Raw genomic sequence first — 19,709 nt, forward strand, 5'->3', positions numbered from 1 at the left:
CTGGAGTAAAAAACGGTCTAGAGCAATAAAAAGGTCTAGAGTAAAAAAAGGTCTGAAGTAAAAAACGGTCTAGAGCAATTAAAAGGTCTAGAGCAATAAAAAGGTCTAGAGCAATAAAAAGGTCTAGAATAAAAAAAGGTATAGAGCAATAAAAAGGTCTAGAGTACAAAACGGTCTAGAGCAATAAAAAGGTCTAGAGTAAAAAACGGTCTAGAGCATTAAAAAGGTCTGGAGTAAAAAAAAGGTCTAGAATAAAAAAAGGTCTAGAGCAATAAAAAGGTCTAGAGCAATAAAAAGGTCTAGAGCAATAAAAAGGTCTAGAGCAAAAAAAAGGTCTAGAGCAATAAAAAGGTCTAGAGCAATAAAAAGGTCTAGAGCAAAAAAAAGGTCTAGAGTAAAAAACGGTCTAGAGCAATAAAAAGGTCTAGAGCAAAAGAAAGGCCTAGAGCAATAAAAAGGTCTAGAGTAAAAAAAGGTCTAGAGCAATAAAAAGGTCTAGAGTAAAAAAAGGTCTAGAGCAATAAAAAGGTCTAGATTAATAAAAAGGTCTAGAGCAATAAAAAGGTCTAGAGTAAAAAAAAGGTCTGGAGCAATAAAAAGGCCTAGAGCAATAAAAAGGTCTAGAGCAATAAAAAGGTCTAGAGTAAAAAAAGGTCTAGAGCAATAAAAAGGTCTAGAGTAAAAAAAGGTCTAGAGTAAAAACAGGTCTAGAGCAAAAAAAAGGTCTAGAGTAAAAAAAGGTCTGGAGTAAAAAACGGTCTAGAGCAATAAAAAGGTCTAGAGCAATAAAAAGGTCTAGAGTAAAAAACAGGTCTAAAGCAAAAAAAAAGGTCTAGAGTAAAAAAGGTCTAGAGTAAAAAACGGTCTAGAGCAATAAAAAGGTCTAGAGTAAAAAAAGGTCTGAAGTAAAAAACGGTCTAGAGCAATAAAAAGGTCTAGAGCAATAAAAAGGTCTAGAGCAATAAAAAGGTCTAGAATAAAAAAAGGTATAGAGCAATAAAAAGGTCTAGAGTAAAAAACGGTCTAGAGCAATAAAAAGGTCTAGAGTAAAAAACGGTCTAGAGCATTAAAAAGGTCTGGAGTAAAAAAAAGGTCTAGAATAAAAAAAGGTCTAGAGCAATAAAAAGGTCTAGAGCAATAAAAAGGTCTAGAGCAAAAAAAAGGTCTAGAGTAAAAAACGGTCTAGAGCAATAAAAAGGTCTAGAGCAAAAGAAAGGTCTAGAGCAATAAAAAGGTCTAGAGCAATAAAAAGGTCTAGAGCAATAAAAAGGTCCAGAGTAAAAAAAGGTCTAGAGCAAAAAAAAGGTCTAGAGCAATAAAAAGGTCTAGAGCAAAAAAAAGGTCTAGAGCAATAAAAAGGTCTAGAGCAATAAAAAGGTCTAGAGCAAAAAAAAGGTCTAGAGTAAAAAACGGTCTAGAGCAATAAAAAGGTCTAGAGCAAAAAAAAGGTCTAGAGCAATAAAAAGGTCTAGAGCAATAAAAAGGTCTAGAGCAATAAAAAGGTCTAGAGTAAAAAAAGGTCTAGAGCAATAAAAAGGTCTAGAGCAATAAAAAGGTCTAGAGTAAAAAAAGGTCTAGAGCAATAAAAAGGTCTAGAGTAAAAAAAGGTCTAGAGCAATAAAAAGGTCTAGAGCAATAAAAAGGTTTGAGCAATAAAAAGGTCTGGAGTAAAAAAAGGTCTAGAGTAAAAAACGGTCTAGAGCAAAAAAAAAGGTCTAGAGTAAAAAAGGTCTAGAGTAAAAAACGGTCTAGAGCAAAAACACGGTCTAGAGTAAAAAACGGTCTAGAGTAAAAAAAAGGTCTGGAGCAATAAAAAGGCCTAGAGCAATAAAAAGGTCTAGAGCAATAAAAAGGTCTAGAGTAAAAAAAGGTCTAGAGCAATAAAAAGGTCTAGAGTAAAAAAAGGTCTAGAGTAAAAACAGGTCTAGAGCAAAAAAAAGGTCTAGAGTAAAAAAAGGTCTGGAGTAAAAAACGGTCTAGTACAACAAAAAGGTCTAGAGTAAAAAAAGGTCTGAAGTAAAAAACGGTCTAGAGCAATAAAAAGGTCTAGAGCAATAAAAAGGTCTAGAGCAATAAAAAGGTCTAGAGTAAAAAACGGTCTAGAGTAAAAAACATTCTAGAGAAAAAAAACGGTCAAGAGCAATAATAAGGTCTAGAGCAATAAAAATGTCTTGAGCAATAAAAAGGTCTAGAGTAAAAAAAGGTCTAGAGTAAAAAAAGGTCTAGAGCAATAAAAAGGTCTAGAGTAAAAAAAGGTCTAGAGCAATAAAAAGGTCTAGAGCAATAAAAAGGTCTAGATTAATAAAAAGGTCTAGAGTAAAAAAAGGTCTAGAGCAATAAAAAGGTCTAGATTAATAAAAAGGTCTAGAGTAAAAAAAGGTCTGGAGCAATAAAAAGGCCTAGAGCAATAAAAAGGTCTAGAGCAATAAAAAGGTCTAGAGTAAAAAAAGGTCTAGAGCAATAAAAAGGTCTGGAGTAAAAAAAGGTCTAGAGCAATAAAAAGGTCTAGAGTAAAAAAAGGTCTAGAGCAATAAAAAGGTCTAGATTAATAAAAAGGTCTAGAGCAATAAAAAGGTCTAGAGTAAAAAAAAGGTCTGGAGCAATAAAAAGGCCTAGAGCAATAAAAAGGTCTAGAGCAATAAAAAGGTCTAGAGTAAAAAAAGGTCTAGAGCAATAAAAAGGTCTAGAGTAAAAAAAGGTCTAGAGTAAAAACAGGTCTAGAGCAAAAAAAAGGTCTAGAGTAAAAAAAAGGTCTGGAGTAAAAAACGGTCTAGAGCAATAAAAAGGTCTAGAGTAAAAAAAGGTCTGAAGTAAAAAACGGTCTAGAGCAATAAAAAGGTCTAGAGCAATAAAAAGGTCTAGAGCAATAAAAAGGTCTAGAATAAAAAAAGGTATAGAGCAATAAAAAGGTCTAGAGTACAAAACGGTCTAGAGCAATAAAAAGGTCTAGAGTAAAAAACGGTCTAGAGCATTAAAAAGGTCTGGAGTAAAAAAAAGGTCTAGAATAAAAAAAGGTCTAGAGCAATAAAAAGGTCTAGAGCAATAAAAAGGTCTAGAGCAATAAAAAGGTCTAGAGCAAAAAAAAGGTCTAGAGCAATAAAAAGGTCTAGAGCAATAAAAAGGTCTAGAGCAATAAAAAGGTCTAGAGCAAAAAAAAGGTCTAGAGTAAAAAACGGTCTAGAGCAATAAAAAGGTCTAGAGCAAAAGAAAGGCCTAGAGCAATAAAAAGGTCTAGAGTAAAAAAAGGTCTAGAGCAATAAAAAGGTCTAGAGTAAAAAAAGGTCTAGAGCAATAAAAAGGTCTAGATTAATAAAAAGGTCTAGAGCAATAAAAAGATCTAGAGTAAAAAAAAGGTCTGGAGCAATAAAAAGGCCTAGAGCAATAAAAAGGTCTAGAGCAATAAAAAGGTCTAGAGTAAAAAAAGGTCTAGAGCAATAAAAAGGTCTAGAGTAAAAAAAGGTCTAGAGTAAATTCAGGTCTAGAGCAAAAAAAAGGTCTAGAGTAAAAAAAGGTCTGGAGTAAAAAACGGTCTAGAGCAATAAAAAGGTCTAGAGCAATAAAAAGGTCTAGAGTAAAAAACAGGTCTAAAGCAAAAAAAAAGGTCTAGAGTAAAAAAGGTCTAGAGTAAAAAACGGTCTAGAGCAATAAAAAGGTCTAGAGTAAAAAAAGGTCTGAAGTAAAAAACGGTCTAGAGCAATAAAAAGGTCTAGAGCAATAAAAAGGTCTAGAGCAATAAAAAGGTCTAGAGTAAAAAAAGGTCTAGAGCAATAAAAAGGTCTAGAGTAAAAAACGGTCTAGAGCAATAAAAAGGTCTAGAGTAAAAAACGGTCTAGAGCAATAAAAAGGTCTAGAGTAAAAAACGGTCTAGAGTAAAAAACGGTCTAGAGCAATAAAAAGGTCTAGAGCAATAAAAAGGTCTAGAGTAAAAAACGGTCTAGAGCAATAAAAAGGTCTAGAGCAAAAAAAAGGTCTGGAGTAAAAAACGGTCTAGAGCAATAAAAAGGTCTAGAGTAAAAAACGGTCTAGAGCAATAAAAAGGTCTAGAGTAAAAAACGGTCTAGAGCAATAAAAAGGTCTAGAGCAATAAAAAGGTCTAGAGCAATAAAAAGGTCTAGAGTAAAAAACGGTCTAGAGCAAAAAAACGATCTAGAGCAAAAAAACGGTCTAGAGCAAAAAAAAGGTCTAGAGTAAAAAACGGTCTAGAGTAAAAAACGGTCTAGAGCAATAAAAAGGTCTAGAGCAAAAAAAAGGTCTAGAGTAAAAAACGGTCTAGAGCAATAAAAAGGTCTAGAGTAAAAAACGGTCTAGAGCAAAAAAACGGTCTAGAACAAACAAAGGGTCTAGAGTAAAAAAACGGTCTAGAGTAAAAAACGGTCTAGAGTAAAAAAAGGTCTAGAGTAAAAAAAAGGTCTAGAATAAAAAAAGGTCTAGAGCAATAAAAAGGTCTAGAGCAATAAAAAGGTCTAGAGCAAAAAAAAAGGTCTAGAGTAAAAAACGGTCTAGAGCAATAAAAAGGTCTAGAGCAAAAGAAAGGTCTAGAGCAATAAAAAGGTCTAGAGCAATAAAAAGGTCTAGAGCAATAAAAAGGTCCAGAGTAAAAAAAGGTCTAGAGCAAAAAAAAGGTCTAGAGCAATAAAAAGGTCTAGAGCAAAAAAAAGGTCTAGAGCAATAAAAAGGTCTAGAGCAAAAAAAAGGTCTAGAGTAAAAAACGGTCTAGAGCAATAAAAAGGTCTAGAGCAAAAAAAAGGTCTAGAGCAATAAAAAGGTCTAGAGCAATAAAAAGGTCTAGAGCAATAAAAAGGTCTAGAGTAAAAAAATGTCTAGAGCAATAAAAAGGTCTAGAGCAATAAAAAGGTCTAGAGTAAAAAAAGGTCTAGAGCAATAAAAAGGTCTAGAGCAATAAAAAGGTCTAGAGTAAAAAAAGGTCTAGAGCAATAAAAAGGTCTAGAGCAATAAAAAGGTTTGAGCAATAAAAAGGTCTGGAGTAAAAAAAGGTCTAGAGTAAAAAACGGTCTAGAGCAAAAAAAAAGGTCTAGAGTAAAAAAGGTCTAGAGTAAAAAACGGTCTAGAGCAAAAACACGGTCTAGAGTAAAAAACGGTCTAGAGCAATAAAAAGGTCTAGAGCAATAAAAAGGTCTAGAGCAATAAAAAGGTCTAGAGTAAAAAACGGTCTAGAGCAATAAAAAGGTCTAGAGTAAAAAACGGTCTAGAGCATTAAAAAGGTCTGGAGTAAAAAAAAGGTCTAGAATAAAAAAAGGTCTAGAGCAATAAAAAGGTCTAGAGCAATAAAAAGGTCTAGAGCAAAAAAAAGGTCTAGAGTAAAAAACGGTCTAGAGCAATAAAAAGGTCTAGAGCAAAAGAAAGGTCTAGAGCAATAAAAAGGTCTAGAGCAATAAAAAGGTCTAGAGCAATAAAAAGGTCCAGAGTAAAAAAAGGTCTAGAGCAAAAAAAAGGTCTAGAGCAATAAAAAGGTCTAGAGCAAAAAAAAGGTCTAGAGCAATAAAAAGGTCTAGAGCAATAAAAAGGTCTAGAGCAAAAAAAAGGTCTAGAGTAAAAAACGGTCTAGAGCAATAAAAAGGTCTAGAGCAAAAAAAAGGTCTAGAGCAATAAAAAGGTCTAGAGCAATAAAAAGGTCTAGAGCAATAAAAAGGTCTAGAGTAAAAAAAGGTCTAGAGCAATAAAAAGGTCTAGAGCAATAAAAAGGTCTAGAGTAAAAAAAGGTCTAGAGCAATAAAAAGGTCTAGAGCAATAAAAAGGTCTAGAGTAAAAAAAGGTCTAGAGCAATAAAAAGGTCTAGAGCAATAAAAAGGTTTGAGCAATAAAAAGGTCTGGAGTAAAAAAAGGTCTAGAGTAAAAAACGGTCTAGAGCAAAAAAAAAAGGTCTAGAGTAAAAAACGGTCTAGAGTAAAAAACGGTCTAGAGCAATAAAAAGGTCTAGAGCAATAAAAAGGTCTAGAGCAAAAAAAAGGTCTAGAGTAAAAAAAGGTCTAGAGCAATAAAAAGGTCTAGAGTAAAAAACGGTCTAGAGCAATAAAAAGGTCTAGAGTATAAAAAACGGTCTAGAGCAATAAAAAGGTCTAGAGTAAAAAACGGTCTAGAGCAATAAAAAGGTCTAGAGTAAAAAACGGTCTAGAGTAAAAAACGGTCTAGAGCAATAAAAAGGTCTAGAGCAATAAAAAGGTCTAGAGTAAAAAACGGTCTAGAGCAATAAAAAGGTCTAGAGCAAAAAAAAGGTCTGGAGTAAAAAACGGTCTAGAGCAATAAAAAGGTCTAGAGTAAAAAACGGTCTAGAGCAATAAAAAGGTCTAGAGTAAAAAACGGTCTAGAGCAATAAAAAGGTCTAGAGCAATAAAAAGGTCTAGAGTAAAAAACGGTCTAGAGCAAAAAAACGATCTAGAGCAAAAAAACGGTCTAGAGCAAAAAAAAGGTCTAGAGTAAAAAACGGTCTAGAGTAAAAAACGGTCTAGAGTAAAAAACGGTCTAGAGCAATAAAAAGGTCTAGAGTAAAAAAAGGTCTAGAGTAAAAAACGGTCTAGAGCAATAAAAAGGTCTAGAGCAATAAAAAGGTCTAGAGTAAAAAACGGTCTAGAGCAATAAAAAGGTCTAGAGTAAAAAACGGTCTAGAGCAATAAAAAGGTCTAGAGTAAAAAACGGTCTAGAGCAATAAAAAGGTCTAGAGCAAAAAAAAGGTCTAGAGTAAAAAACGGTCTAGAGCAAAAAAAAGGTCTAGAGTAAAAAACGGTCTAGAGCAATAAAAAGGTCTAGAGTAAAAAACGGTCTAGAGCAAAAAAACGGTCTAGAGCAATAAAAAGGTCTTGAGTAAAAAACGGTCTAGAGTAAAAAACGGTCTAGAGCAATAAAAAGGTCTAGAGTAAAAAAAGGTCTAGAGTAAAAAACGGTCTAGAGCAATAAAAAGGTCTAGAGCAATAAAAAGGTCTAGAGTAAAAAACGGTCTAGAGCAATAAAAAGGTCTAGAGTAAAAAAAGGTCTAGAGTAAAAAACGATCTAGAGCAATAAAAAGGTCTAGAGCAATAAAAAGGTCTAGAGTAAAAACGGTCTAGAGCAATAAAAAGGTCTAGAGTAAAAAACGGTCTAGAGCAAAAAAAAGGTCTAGAGTAAAAAACGGTCTAGAGTAAAAAACGGTCTAGAGCAATAAAAAGGTCTAGAGTAAAAAACGGTCTAGAGCAAAAAAAAGGTCTAGAGTAAAAAACGGTCTAGAGTAAAAAACGGTCTAGAGTAAAAAACGGTCTAGAGCAATAAAAAGGTCTAGAGTAAAAAAAGGTCTAGAGTAAAAAACGGTCTAGAGCAATAAAAAGGTCTAGAGCAATAAAAAGGTTTGAGCAATAAAAAGGTCTGGAGTAAAAAAAGGTCTAGAGTAAAAAACGGTCTAGAGCAAAAAAAAAGGTCTAGAGTAAAAAACGGTCTAGAGTAAAAAACGGTCTAGAGCAATAAAAAGGTCTAGAGCAATAAAAAGGTCTAGAGCAAAAAAAAGGTCTAGAGTAAAAAAAGGTCTAGAGCAATAAAAAGGTCTAGAGTAAAAAACGGTCTAGAGCAATAAAAGGTCTAGAGTAAAAAACGGTCTAGAGCAATAAAAAGGTCTAGAGTAAAAAACGGTCTAGAGCAATAAAAAGGTCTAGAGTAAAAAACGGTCTAGAGTAAAAAACGGTCTAGAGCAATAAAAAGGTCTAGAGCAATAAAAAGGTCTAGAGTAAAAAACGGTCTAGAGCAATAAAAAGGTCTAGAGCAAAAAAAAGGTCTGGAGTAAAAAACGGTCTAGAGCAAAAAAAAGGTCTGGAGTAAAAAACGGTCTAGAGCAATAAAAAGGTCTAGAGTAAAAAACGGTCTAGAGCAATAAAAAGGTCTAGAGCAATAAAAAGGTCTAGAGTAAAAAACGGTCTAGAGCAAAAAAACGATCTAGAGCAAAAAAACGGTCTAGAGCAAAAAAAAGGTCTAGAGTAAAAAACGGTCTAGAGTAAAAAACGGTCTAGAGTAAAAAACGGTCTAGAGCAATAAAAAGGTCTAGAGTAAAAAAAGGTCTAGAGTAAAAAACGGTCTAGAGCAATAAAAAGGTCTAGAGCAATAAAAAGGTCTAGAGTAAAAAACGGTCTAGAGCAATAAAAAGGTCTAGAGTAAAAAACGGTCTAGAGCAATAAAAAGGTCTAGAGTAAAAAACGGTCTAGAGCAATAAAAAGGTCTAGAGCAAAAAAAAGGTCTAGAGTAAAAAACGGTCTAGAGCAAAAAAAAGGTCTAGAGTAAAAAACGGTCTAGAGCAATAAAAAGGTCTAGAGTAAAAAACGGTCTAGAGCAAAAAAACGGTCTAGAGCAATAAAAAGGTCTTGAGTAAAAAACGGTCTAGAGTAAAAAACGGTCTAGAGCAATAAAAAGGTCTAGAGTAAAAAAAGGTCTAGAGTAAAAAACGGTCTAGAGCAATAAAAAGGTCTAGAGCAATAAAAAGGTCTAGAGTAAAAAACGGTCTAGAGCAATAAAAAGGTCTAGAGTAAAAAAAGGTCTAGAGTAAAAAACGATCTAGAGCAATAAAAAGGTCTAGAGCAATAAAAAGGTCTAGAGTAAAAACGGTCTAGAGCAATAAAAAGGTCTAGAGTAAAAAACGGTCTAGAGCAAAAAAAAGGTCTAGAGTAAAAAACGGTCTAGAGTAAAAAACGGTCTAGAGCAATAAAAAGGTCTAGAGTAAAAAACGGTCTAGAGCAAAAAAAAGGTCTAGAGTAAAAAACGGTCTAGAGTAAAAAACGGTCTAGAGTAAAAAACGGTCTAGAGCAATAAAAAGGTCTAGAGTAAAAAAAGGTCTAGAGTAAAAAACGGTCTAGAGCAATAAAAAGGTCTAGAGTAAAAAACGGTCTAGAGCAAAAAAAAGGTCTAGAGTAAAAAACGGTCTAGAGTAAAAACGGTCTAGAGCAATAAAAAGGTCTAGAGTAAAAAAAGGTCTAGAGTAAAAAACGGTCTAGAGCAATAAAAAGGTCTAGAGCAATAAAAAGGTCTAGAGTAAAAAACGGTCTAGAGCAATAAAAAGGTCTAGAGTAAAAAACGGTCTAGAGCAATAAAAAGGTCTAGAGTAAAAAACGGTCTAGAGCAATAAAAAGGTCTAGAGCAAAAAAAAGGTCTAGAGTAAAAAACGGTCTAGAGCAATAAAAAGGTCTAGAGTAAAAAACGGTCTAGAGCAAAAAAAACGGTCTAGAGCAAAAAAAAGGTCTAGAGTAAAAAACGGTCTAGAGCAATAAAAAGGTCTAGAGTAAAAAAAGGTCTAAGTAAAAAACGGTCTAGAGCAATAAAAAGGTCTAGAGCAAAAAAAAGGTCTAGAGTAAAAAACGGTCTAGAGCAATAAAAAGGTCTAGAGTAAAAAACGGTCTAGAGCAAAAAAACGGTCTAGAGTAAAAAAAAGGTCTAGAGTAAAAAAAAGGTCTAGAGTAAAAAACGGTCTAGAGCAAAAACACGGTCTAGAGTAAAAAACGGTCTAGAGTAAAAAAAGGTCTAGAGTAAAAAACGGTCTAGAGCAATAAAAAGGTCTAGAGCAATAAAAAGGTCTAGAGTAAAAAACGGTCTAGAGCAATAAAAAGGTCTAGAGTAAAAAACGGTCTAGAGCAATAAAAAGGTCTAGAGCAATAAAAAGGTCTAGAGTAAAAAACGGTCTAGAGCAATAAAAAGGTCTAGAGTAAAAAACGGTCTAGAGCAATAAAAAGGTCTAGAGTAAAAAACGGTCTAGAGCAATAAAAAGGTCTAGAGCAATAAAAAGGTCTAGAGTAAAAAACGGTCCAGAGCAATAAAAAGGTCTAGAGTAAAAAACGGTCTAGAGCAATAAAAAGGTCTAGAGTAAAAAACGGTCTAGAGCAATAAAAAGGTCTAGAGCAATAAAAAGGTCTAGAGTAAAAAACGGTCTAGAGCAATAAAAAGGTCTAGAGTAAAAAACGGTCTAGAGCAATAAAAAGGTCTAGAGCAATAAAAAGGTCTAGAGTAAAAAACGGTCTAGAGCAATAAAAAGGTCTAGAGTAAAAAACGGTCTAGAGCAATAAAAAGGTCTAGAGTAAAAAACGGTCTAGAGCAATAAAAAGGTCTAGAGCAATAAAAAGGTCTAGAGTAAAAAACGGTCTAGAGCAATAAAAAGGTCTAGAGTAAAAAACGGTCTAGAGCAATAAAAAGGTCTAGAGCAATAAAAAGGTCTAGAGTAAAAAACGGTCTAGAGCAATAAAAAGGTCTAGAGTAAAAAACGGTCTAGAGCAATAAAAAGGTCTAGAGTAAAAAACGGTCTAGAGCAATAAAAAGGTCTAGAGCAATAAAAAGGTCTAGAGTAAAAAACGGTCTAGAGCAATAAAAAGGTCTAGAGTAAAAAACGGTCTAGAGCAATAAAAAGGTCTAGAGTAAAAAACGGTCTAGAGCAATAAAAAGGTCTAGAGTAAAAAACGGTCTAGAGCAATAAAAAGGTCTAGAGCAATAAAAAGGTCTAGAGTAAAAAACGGTCTAGAGCAATAAAAAGGTCTAGAGTAAAAAACGGTCTAGAGCAATAAAAAGGTCTAGAGTAAAAAACTGTCTAGAGCAATAAAAAGGTCTAGAGTAAAAAACGGTCTAGAGCAATAAAAAGGTCTAGAGTAAAAAACGGTCTAGAGCAATAAAAAGGTCTAGAGCAATAAAAAGGTCTAGAGTAAAAAAACGGTCTAGAGCAAAAAAAAGGTCTAGAGTAAAAAACGGTCTAGAGTAAAAAACGGTCTAGAGCAACAAAAAGGTCTAGAGTAAAAAAAGGTCTAGAGCAATAAAAAGGTCTAGAGTAAAAAACGGTCTAGAGCAATAAAAAGGTCTAGAGCAATAAAAAGGTCTAGAGTAAAAAACGGTCTAGATTAATAAAAAGGTCTAGAGTAAAAAACGGTCTAGAGCAATAAAAAGGTCTAGAGCAAAAAAAGGTCTAGAGTAAAAAACGGTCTAGAGCAATAAAAAGGTCTAGAGTAAAAAACGGTCTAGAGCAAAAAAACGGTCTAGAGCAAACAAAAGGTCTAAAGTAAAAAACGGTCTAGAGTAAAAAACGGTCTAGAGCAATAAAAAGGTCTAGAGTAAAAAAAGGTCTAGAGTAAAAAACGGTCTAGAGCAATAAAAAGGTCTAGAGTAAAAAACGGTCTAGAGCAATAAAAAGGTCTAGAGCAATAAAAAGGTCTAGAGTAAAAAACGGTCTAGAGCAAAAAAACGGTCTAGAGCAAAAAAAAGGTCTAGAGTAAAAAACGGTCTAGAGTAAAAAACGGTCTAGAGCAATAAAAAGGTCTAGAGTAAAAAAAGGTCTAGAGTAAAAAACGGTCTAGAGCAATAAAAAGGTCTAGAGTAAAAAACGGTCTAGAGCAATAAAAAAGTCTAGAGCAATAAAAAGGTCTAGAGTAAAAAAAGGTCTAGAGCAATAAAAAGGTCTAGAGTAAAAAACGGTCTAGAGCAATAAAAAGGTCTAGAGCAAAAAAAAGGTCTAGAGTAAAAAACGGTCTAGAGCAATAAAAAGGTCTTGAGTAAAAAACGGTCTAGAGCAAAAAAACGGTCTAGAGCAAAAAAAAGGTCTAGAGTAAAAAAAGGTCTAGAGCAATAAAAAGGTCTAGAGTAAAAAACGGTCTAGAGCAATAAAAAGGTCTAGAGTAAAAAACGGTCTAGAGCAAAAAAAAGGTCTAGAGTAAAAAACGGTCTAGAGTAAAAAACGGTCTAGAGCAAAAAAAAGGTCTAGAGTAAAAAAAGGTCTAGAGTAAAAAAAGGTCTAGAGCAAAAAAAAGGTCTAGAGTAAAAAAAGGTCTAGAGCAATAAAAAGGTCTAGAGTAAAAAACGGTCTAGAGCAATAAAAAGGTCTAGAGCAAAAAAAAGGTCTAGAGTAAAAAACGGTCTAGAGCAATAAAAAGGTCTAGAGTAAAAAACGGTCTAGAGCAATAAAAAGGTCTAGAGTAAAAAACGGTCTAGAGCAATAAAAAGGTCTAGAGTAAAAAAAGGTCTAGAGTAAAAAACGGTCTAGAGCAATAAAAAGGTCTGGAGTAAAAAACGGTCTAGAGCAATAAAAAGGTCTAGAGTAAAAAACGGTCTAGAGCAATAAAAAGGTCTAGAGTAAAAAAAGGTCTAGAGTAAAAAACGGTCTAGAGCAATAAAAAGGTCTAGAGTAAAAAACGGTCTAGAGTAAAAAACGGTCTAGAGCAAAAAAACGGTCTAGAGCAATAAAAAGGTCTAGAGTAAAAAACGGTCTAGAGCAATAAAAAGGTCTAGAGTAAAAAACGGTCTAGAGTAAAAAACGGTCTAGAGCAAAAAAAAGGTCTAGAGCAATAAAAAGGTCTAGAGTAAAAAACGGTCTAGAGCAATAAAAAGGTCTAGAGTAAAAAACGGTCTAGAGCAATAAAAAGGTCTAGAGCAAAAAAAAGGTCTAGAGTAAAAAACGGTCTAGAGCAAAAAAAAGGTCTAGAGTAAAAAAAGGTCTAGAGTAAAAAACGGTCTAGAGCAATAAAAAGGTCTAGAGTAAAAAACGGTCTAGAGCAATAAAAAGGTCTAGAGTAAAAAACGGTCTAGAGCAATAAAAAGGTCTAGAGTAAAAAAAGGTCTAGAGTAAAAAACGGTTTAGAGCAATAAAAAGGTCTAGAGTAAAAAACGGTCTAGAGCAATAAAAAGGTCTAGAGTAAAAAAAGGTCTAGAGTAAAAAACGGTCTAGAGCAATAAAAAGGTCTAGAGTAAAAAACGGTCTAGAGCAATAAAAAGGTCTAGAGCAATAAAAAGGTCTAGAGTAAAAAACGGTCTAGAGCAATAAAAAGGTCTCGAGTAAAAAACGGTCTAGAGCAATAAAAAGGTCTAGAGCAATAAAAAGGTCTAGAGTAAAAAACGGTCTAGAGCAATAAAAAGGTCTAGAGTAAAAAAAGGTCTAGAGTAAAAAACGGTTTAGAGCAATAAAAAGGTCTAGAGTAAAAAACGGTCTAGAGCAATAAAAAGGTCTAGAGTAAAAAAAGGTCTAGAGTAAAAAACGGTCTAGAGCAATAAAAAGGTCTAGAGTAAAAAACGGTCTAGAGCAATAAAAAGGTCTAGAGCAATAAAAAGGTCTAGAGTAAAAAACGGTCTAGAGCAATAAAAAGGTCTCGAGTAAAAAACGGTCTAGAGCAATAAAAAGGTCTAGAGCAATAAAAAGGTCTAGAGTAAAAAACGGTCTAGAGCAATAAAAAGGTCTAGAGTAAAAAAAGGTCTAGAGTAAAAAACGGTCTAGAGCAATAAAAAGGTCTAGAGTAAAAAACGGTCTAGAGCAATAAAAAGGTCTAGAGCAATAAAAAGGTCTAGAGTAAAAAACGGTCTAGAGCAATAAAAAGGTCTAGAGTAAAAAACGGTCTAGAGCAATAAAAAGGTCTAGAGCAATAAAAAGGTCTAGAGTAAAAAACGGTCTAGAGCAATAAAAAGGTCTAGAGTAAAAAACGGTCTAGAGCAATAAAAAGGTCTAGAGCAATAAAAAGGTCTAGAGTAAAAAACGGTCTAGAGCAATAAAAAGGTCTAGAGTAAAAAACGGTCTAGAGCAAAAAAACGGTCTAGAGCAAAAAAAAGGTCTAGAGTAAAAAACGGTCTAGAGTAAAAAACGGTCTAGAGCAATAAAAAGGTCTAGAGTAAAAAACGGTCTAGAGCAATAAAAAGGTCTAGAGCAAAAAAAAAAAGGTCTAGAGCTTAAAATGGCTTATAAACTGTCTTGATGCCCATTTTGGACAAGTAATCTGATCTTCTCTAAGCATCCTTTGGACAAATTTCACGCAAATCTTTGGCATCTTCAGTTTTGTGTATAGTTCCCACACTGACATTAAACTGTGCACTTATAGACTTTATAGACACATGATGGTCTTTACCCATGAAATTCTTTATTTGGTCAATCAACTCTAGTGTTCTGACTTCCTTACTCCTCTCATACATCTCATCATTCCTCACAGACTTTCCGCTTTTCTTGAGCCTCTTATGCCACTCAAAAACAGATGCTTGATTCATACAAGATTGTCCAAAAGCAGTCTGAAGCATTCCATACATTTTTGTGGAATTTTTTTTCCAAGTTGAAACCAAAATTTTATTGCATATCATTCTTCTTAGATGTCCTCATGTCGAGATTGCATTTTTGAAATTTACCAGTATATTCCAATTCCTACTATAACTGTTCATTTGAACGTGAAATCATAAAAATTGGTCCGTCATCTGATAAGATGTATAACAATAACATACTGAATTTTCAAGAGTCTACCACAATTTTAAATGTACAAAAAAGTCTGGAAACTTATTGAAGACACCTCGTATCAATGTGACTCTCACTCTCTTTACTATTGCTACCCATTCCTGTTCTCTCTTTTCCTTTGTTTCATATCCACTCTTTGACTTCAAGGATTTGAAATAAAAAAGCTAGGCACATGTGTGCCTTTGTGTGGTATGTGTCCAAGCTTTTTTTCTAAAAACAAAATAAATGACCATTTTGCTTGATAAAAAAAATCAAATAATAAGACTTATTTTCTATAACTGTTTTGTAAAAAGTGACCTAACTCTTTATATGTATTACAAAAGAAGTACATTTTTATGAAAACAAATAGAAGGTAATTTTTAGTAATTAATTCTGAGTTAATTCTCCCTTTCTGTAAAGATATCTTGAAAAAAATATTTAAAACCCTGATAAAGTTGTTGTAGTAGTAGTAGTAGTAGTAGTAGTAGTAGTAATAATAATAATAATAAGAAGAAGTAGAAGTAGTAGAAGAAGAAGAAGAAGAAGAAGAAGAAGAAGAAGAAGAAGAAACGTTAAATATAAGAATAGAAAAACAATCTCATACAATGTAAATTTTATTTATCTCCAATCGTTTAAAATGGTTTAAAGCCGGTGTCACTTTTATTGTATTCTATTGTTTCTTTCTAAGAGAATTTTTATAAGAATTGTTATAATGAAAAAAGTGCAAGCTTTAAATAGAAATAAACTATTAACAGGTGTCTGCTGTGTATTGAAAATAATCAATGAGAAAAAACAGAAATTATATTACAATTATTCTATACAAATAATGTAATAGTAACATTTTTATTAATGGCATAAGCTGAATTTCTTTCTTTTTCAACCAATAAGCTAAATTAGACAGAGAAATGTAAATTTAAAAACATTAATTTCACAATTGGCTAGTACTGTTTAGGTCGTAAACAAAGAATGAGTTCAGTCTAACAAACTTCCTAGTTGCTTTAGAGAAAGAAGCTCAAGTGAACTAAATTAGATTTGGCTCAATACATAGTGGGCAAAAAATAAAATCAAACAGACTAGTTTGAATTGTTATTTGAGTCTGTTTTTGAAGATCTGACAGGATAAAATCATGTTTTATATATGTGTGTAGTACTTTCTTTTTTTAATGAATTATGTCTCTGCAATTAACTTTCAAATTATTTAGTGGAAAGGGGAGTATGTGTGCATTATTAGTTCTAATTGAAAAATGAATGCAAGTTTAAAAATTTTTTCTTCTTTTCTGACATACCCTATCAAAGTTTAAAAAGTAAAAGAAACAATTACCTTGCAACCCTCACAGGAGGTAACTCCATAATGATATCCTGAAGCTCTATCTCCGCAAACTTTACAGGGGACAAATGCTTGCTTGGGGCTGTTGGAATCAGCTGCCTGCACACTGCTCTCTTCTGCAAGATGAGATCAAGAAAATCAATTAAAACTAACAAAGCTCAAAAGAATAGGAAATTGTCATAAATATCAAATACATTTTTTATCTTTTTGTTTTATAATTCAATTCATATTTCATGATAAAAGTAATATAATAAAAGAAAAAAGAAAAATACTTCAAAATTTTTATCTTATAATAAAAATATATATATAAAATGAAAATTAAATAGAAAATAATTATACTTTGTAAGTTTCAGAAGTCAAAACAATGCACATAATTTTTCTAAATTAATACTTATTTAAAACCAACTGATGATGTATTTGATGACATAACATCTTCCTCAGCCATAGTAACATTTTCTTTCCCCTTTTCTTAGCATGGTGTGACTAGAAAAATTCATTAAGACCTTTCAACTAAAACATTATTTTCAACAAAAAGAAGCAGCATTGTAAAGACCATTACCGTTTTTTTTCTAGTAGATAATATACCATAAAAAAGCCGAAGAATTGTTACTATTCAAGAAGGAGATGTTATATCATTAAAACTAAGTTGCTTTTAAAATAAAATTTATTTCTGAAAAATATCTGCATCGTTTTAAATTCTAAAACTTGCAAATTTTTAAAAAAAATAAAATTATATTCTCTCATATAAATAATGAATATTTTAATTTTTACTTCAAATATCAGAGCACCACAAAATATATTGGAATCTAAAGACGTCTACAATTTTATGTTGGATAATGAATTTCATGAATAATAATAATTGGTTTGTACTTTTGTTCTTTAAAGTTGAAACTATAACATTTATTTTAATATCTATTATGTATAGATTGGGTTGTTTATCTTCCTCAAGACTAGGATATATATATTTTGTCAGTTTATATGATTTGTCTCCTCTTTCGGTTTTACTTTTTGTTTTTTTCTTGCTTTTTCAAGGGTTGGTGGTATTTTTCAGTTTTAGATATTTCAGCTATTTGTTTGATTGGGTTATCTATTTCCATCTCTTCAGAAGTGTTTGATTTGTTTTTTGTTGGGGATTCTCTTTTTTGCTTGGTTGTTTCGGTCTTCTTTGGTAATGTTTTGAATTCATAATTTGTAGATTTTATTCATCAGAATTTAGGTTTTTGGTATTTTTCTTTTTCTTTTTTTTTTTTTACAAAGGAGTCACCACTTATCAAGGCCTGGAGACCAATTAAGGATAAAGGTTAATGAGTGTACAGTAGTCAAGATGAAAATATCATAGCAATCGTTAGTCGTGGAAATTTGGTAAATTTGATTGCTTAAAAATAGAAAACTATTTTTCTGCTTTCGTCTTACTTACTAGTCATATTTTATTCTGAGTTCGTCAATTTAAAAAAATTATTTTCAAGTTTTTCAAATTTGATTTGCAAACAATACTATTTTCTTATTTTTAACGCTTTTAGTACACAACAAAATGTACTACTATGCGTTTAACTTATTTGTACTTAAGGTAGAATTGTGTTTTTTAGCGGTAAATATATATATATATATATATATATATATAATAAATAAAAAGTACTTGTGCACTTATGCTATCATGCTGAAATAATAACATGGGGTGGGGGGGTAATCAAAACATCGACAAAAACACACAAAAAAACTAATGTAAGGCAAACGAATGATGTTAAATGTAAAAATCGAAAACACAAAAAAAAACATGTGAAAAATGGCTTAAATAAGCCTGTTTCAATATTAAAATTTAAAAAATCGGTGGTTACCCGGGTGTTTTGGGGTGTCGCTAAGAATAAGCGAATTAAAAAAAAAAAAAAACAGAAAAACGAATGTTACATGAAAAATGGCTTAAATAACACTAGTTCAATATTTAAATTAAAAAAAAAAAAATATAAATAAATAAAAACATCTCACACCACGATTCAAACCCAAAATGTCTAGATAACGAACCAACGCGCTAACAAACTGAGCTAACACGACGTACATGAAATTTAGTCAGTTCTTCAACTATTCAAAGTAAATCAGGTCATGACGTCATCTGACGCATGCGTAGAACCGGTTGTCGTCACGAGAGGACCATTTTTGTTTACCCCCCCCCTGTCGAAAATTGTCGATTTCGAGGTGAAAAAATTAACGTTTTTGGTCAATTTTTCGATATTTTTGTGCGAAGGATGGAGCTTCAATATGATACCGAGTTTGTGAATTTTTGTTGTGTCTGTCGAAAGTTTTTAGCAGACACACAAACATACACACATACATTTTCGCTTTTATATATATAGATGGCTTATGGTAAAGAGATACATCAGATTTGACTGCATAATCAGAAAGAGCACACAATTTTACATAAGAGTGCCAAGTTTCATGAGAATAGCTTAAAAAATAAATAAATGGTGGCGAAATTACCTAATTTCTTGAAATGTTGAGGTCCATAATTTAGCCCACTTTTTCTAAAGAAAAATGTCCACAGAAAAACCTAAATTTTGGCACTTAAAATTCTCATAACTTTTGAATGGTATTTGCATAATTCAAACGGTTTAAAGCATCTTTTACATAGGTCTTTTCATGCAAGTTGATAAAATAACAATTATCTATAAAAAGAAAAAAATCAACTTGTAATGCTAACGTAAGGGCCAAAGTAGAGTGAGAGGTGGAAGTATTTAACTCTGACTTCCAATACTCTCAACTACCAGGATCCCATTCCAAAACATCATGAGTTGTCACCCATGCCTAACAAGTGGCCCCATTGAGGAACCTTTACCCTCTGCAGGAGGGCATTCAGCATATTCTGATGCCCCACCGACAAGGCATTAATTATATTTTATATTTTCAAAATATTTTATTATTTGACTCAAAATTTGTAATGTTTTTTTTTTTTTTTTTTTTTAACTTGTCTTAGTTTTAATTTCATGCATTCCATTGTTAATAAAAATGTTTGTCTTGTTTTATACATTTTACTTGTCCTTTATTATTTAGAACTTGCAGCCTACTTCCCTATATATTGAATTCTTCTAAAAAAAGGAGGTAATGTCCAGGAGGAATGTATCATGATGAATGAAATCACAGAATTAAATCAGCATAAACCATTTCAATGTGAACATGATTAACATAGGTAAGAAAAACTTTTACATTTATTCATTTAGATAATATTAAAACAATAGCAGTTTCAGTGGGTATATGAAACTTTGCGATGAAAATTGGTTGGAAAAATATAGACGTCATCTTTATAAACAAAAAGAAATATGCTAGATAAGGAACAATAACTGCCTTTCATAATTTTCTAGTAAAAAAAGAAAATGTTAGATCATTTCATTTCTTTGACAGGATTGACTTTCAGCGTTCTAACATTTGAAGCAGAGGAGATGAAGAAAGATCAAATTTAATTGAGATTAACTTTTGCTTTAATAATGCATGATATGAGCGGATTGAATCACTTTGATCACCCATCAAGTAATGGCCAGAGTGGAGTGTTACAAATTATGTAACATTAACGCTTCCTAGCATACTGCTCATTCACTTAGATCCCATTCTTAGATATCACAGGTCACCCACCCACAGCCAACAGATGACTTGATATTGTTTTAACTTTCTAAAAAGGTGCAGTTGGCATATTCTAACTGACTATCCAATCACGACCAAACGTGAAAAAAAAAAAAAAAAAACAGCACAAAACATAAAGTTGAGTACAAATAGATACAGGTATCAATCATGCTCTCACTTTTTCTCATCATCTGTGTCTCTTCAGTCAATCATACTGGAAGAATAGCTCCACAACAATTTAGTTTTTGTTGGATTTAAGTACATATATTTCACAAATCAGACAAAAAAAATCCAACAGTTCAACATGTCGATTAAACAAAAGAAAAATAAACTGCTATGGATTTGCATATCAATACATCACAAATCAGGCAAGAACAAATACATCACAAATCAGACAAGAACAAATACATTAAAAATCAGACAAGAACAAATGCATTACAAATCAGACAAGAACAAATGCATTACAAATCAGACAAGAACAAATACATTACAAATCAGACAAGAACAAATGCATTACAAATCAGACAAGAACAAATGCATTACAAATCAGACAAGAACAAATGCATTACAAATCAGACAAGAACAAATACATTACAAA

At 32.3% G+C, this 19,709-nt stretch overlaps 1 protein-coding gene across 1 annotated transcript in view; it reads right to left on the minus strand.

Moving 5' to 3' along the window:
• LOC145293160 (uncharacterized) overlaps positions 1-19,709 on the minus strand; it is a 276,947-nt gene that overhangs the window by 62,821 nt on the left and 194,417 nt on the right. The window contains exon 3 of the mRNA XM_080139611.1: positions 15,500-15,621. Within this exon, the coding sequence (XP_079995737.1) occupies positions 15,500-15,621 (122 nt within the window). The remainder of the gene's footprint in view (positions 1-15,499; positions 15,622-19,709) is intronic.

This window comes from Euprymna scolopes, chromosome 14, assembly GCF_053919585.1.
Source record: "Euprymna scolopes isolate OS-2025 chromosome 14, ASM5391958v1, whole genome shotgun sequence".
Lineage (NCBI taxonomy): Eukaryota > Metazoa > Mollusca > Cephalopoda > Sepiida > Sepiolidae > Euprymna > Euprymna scolopes.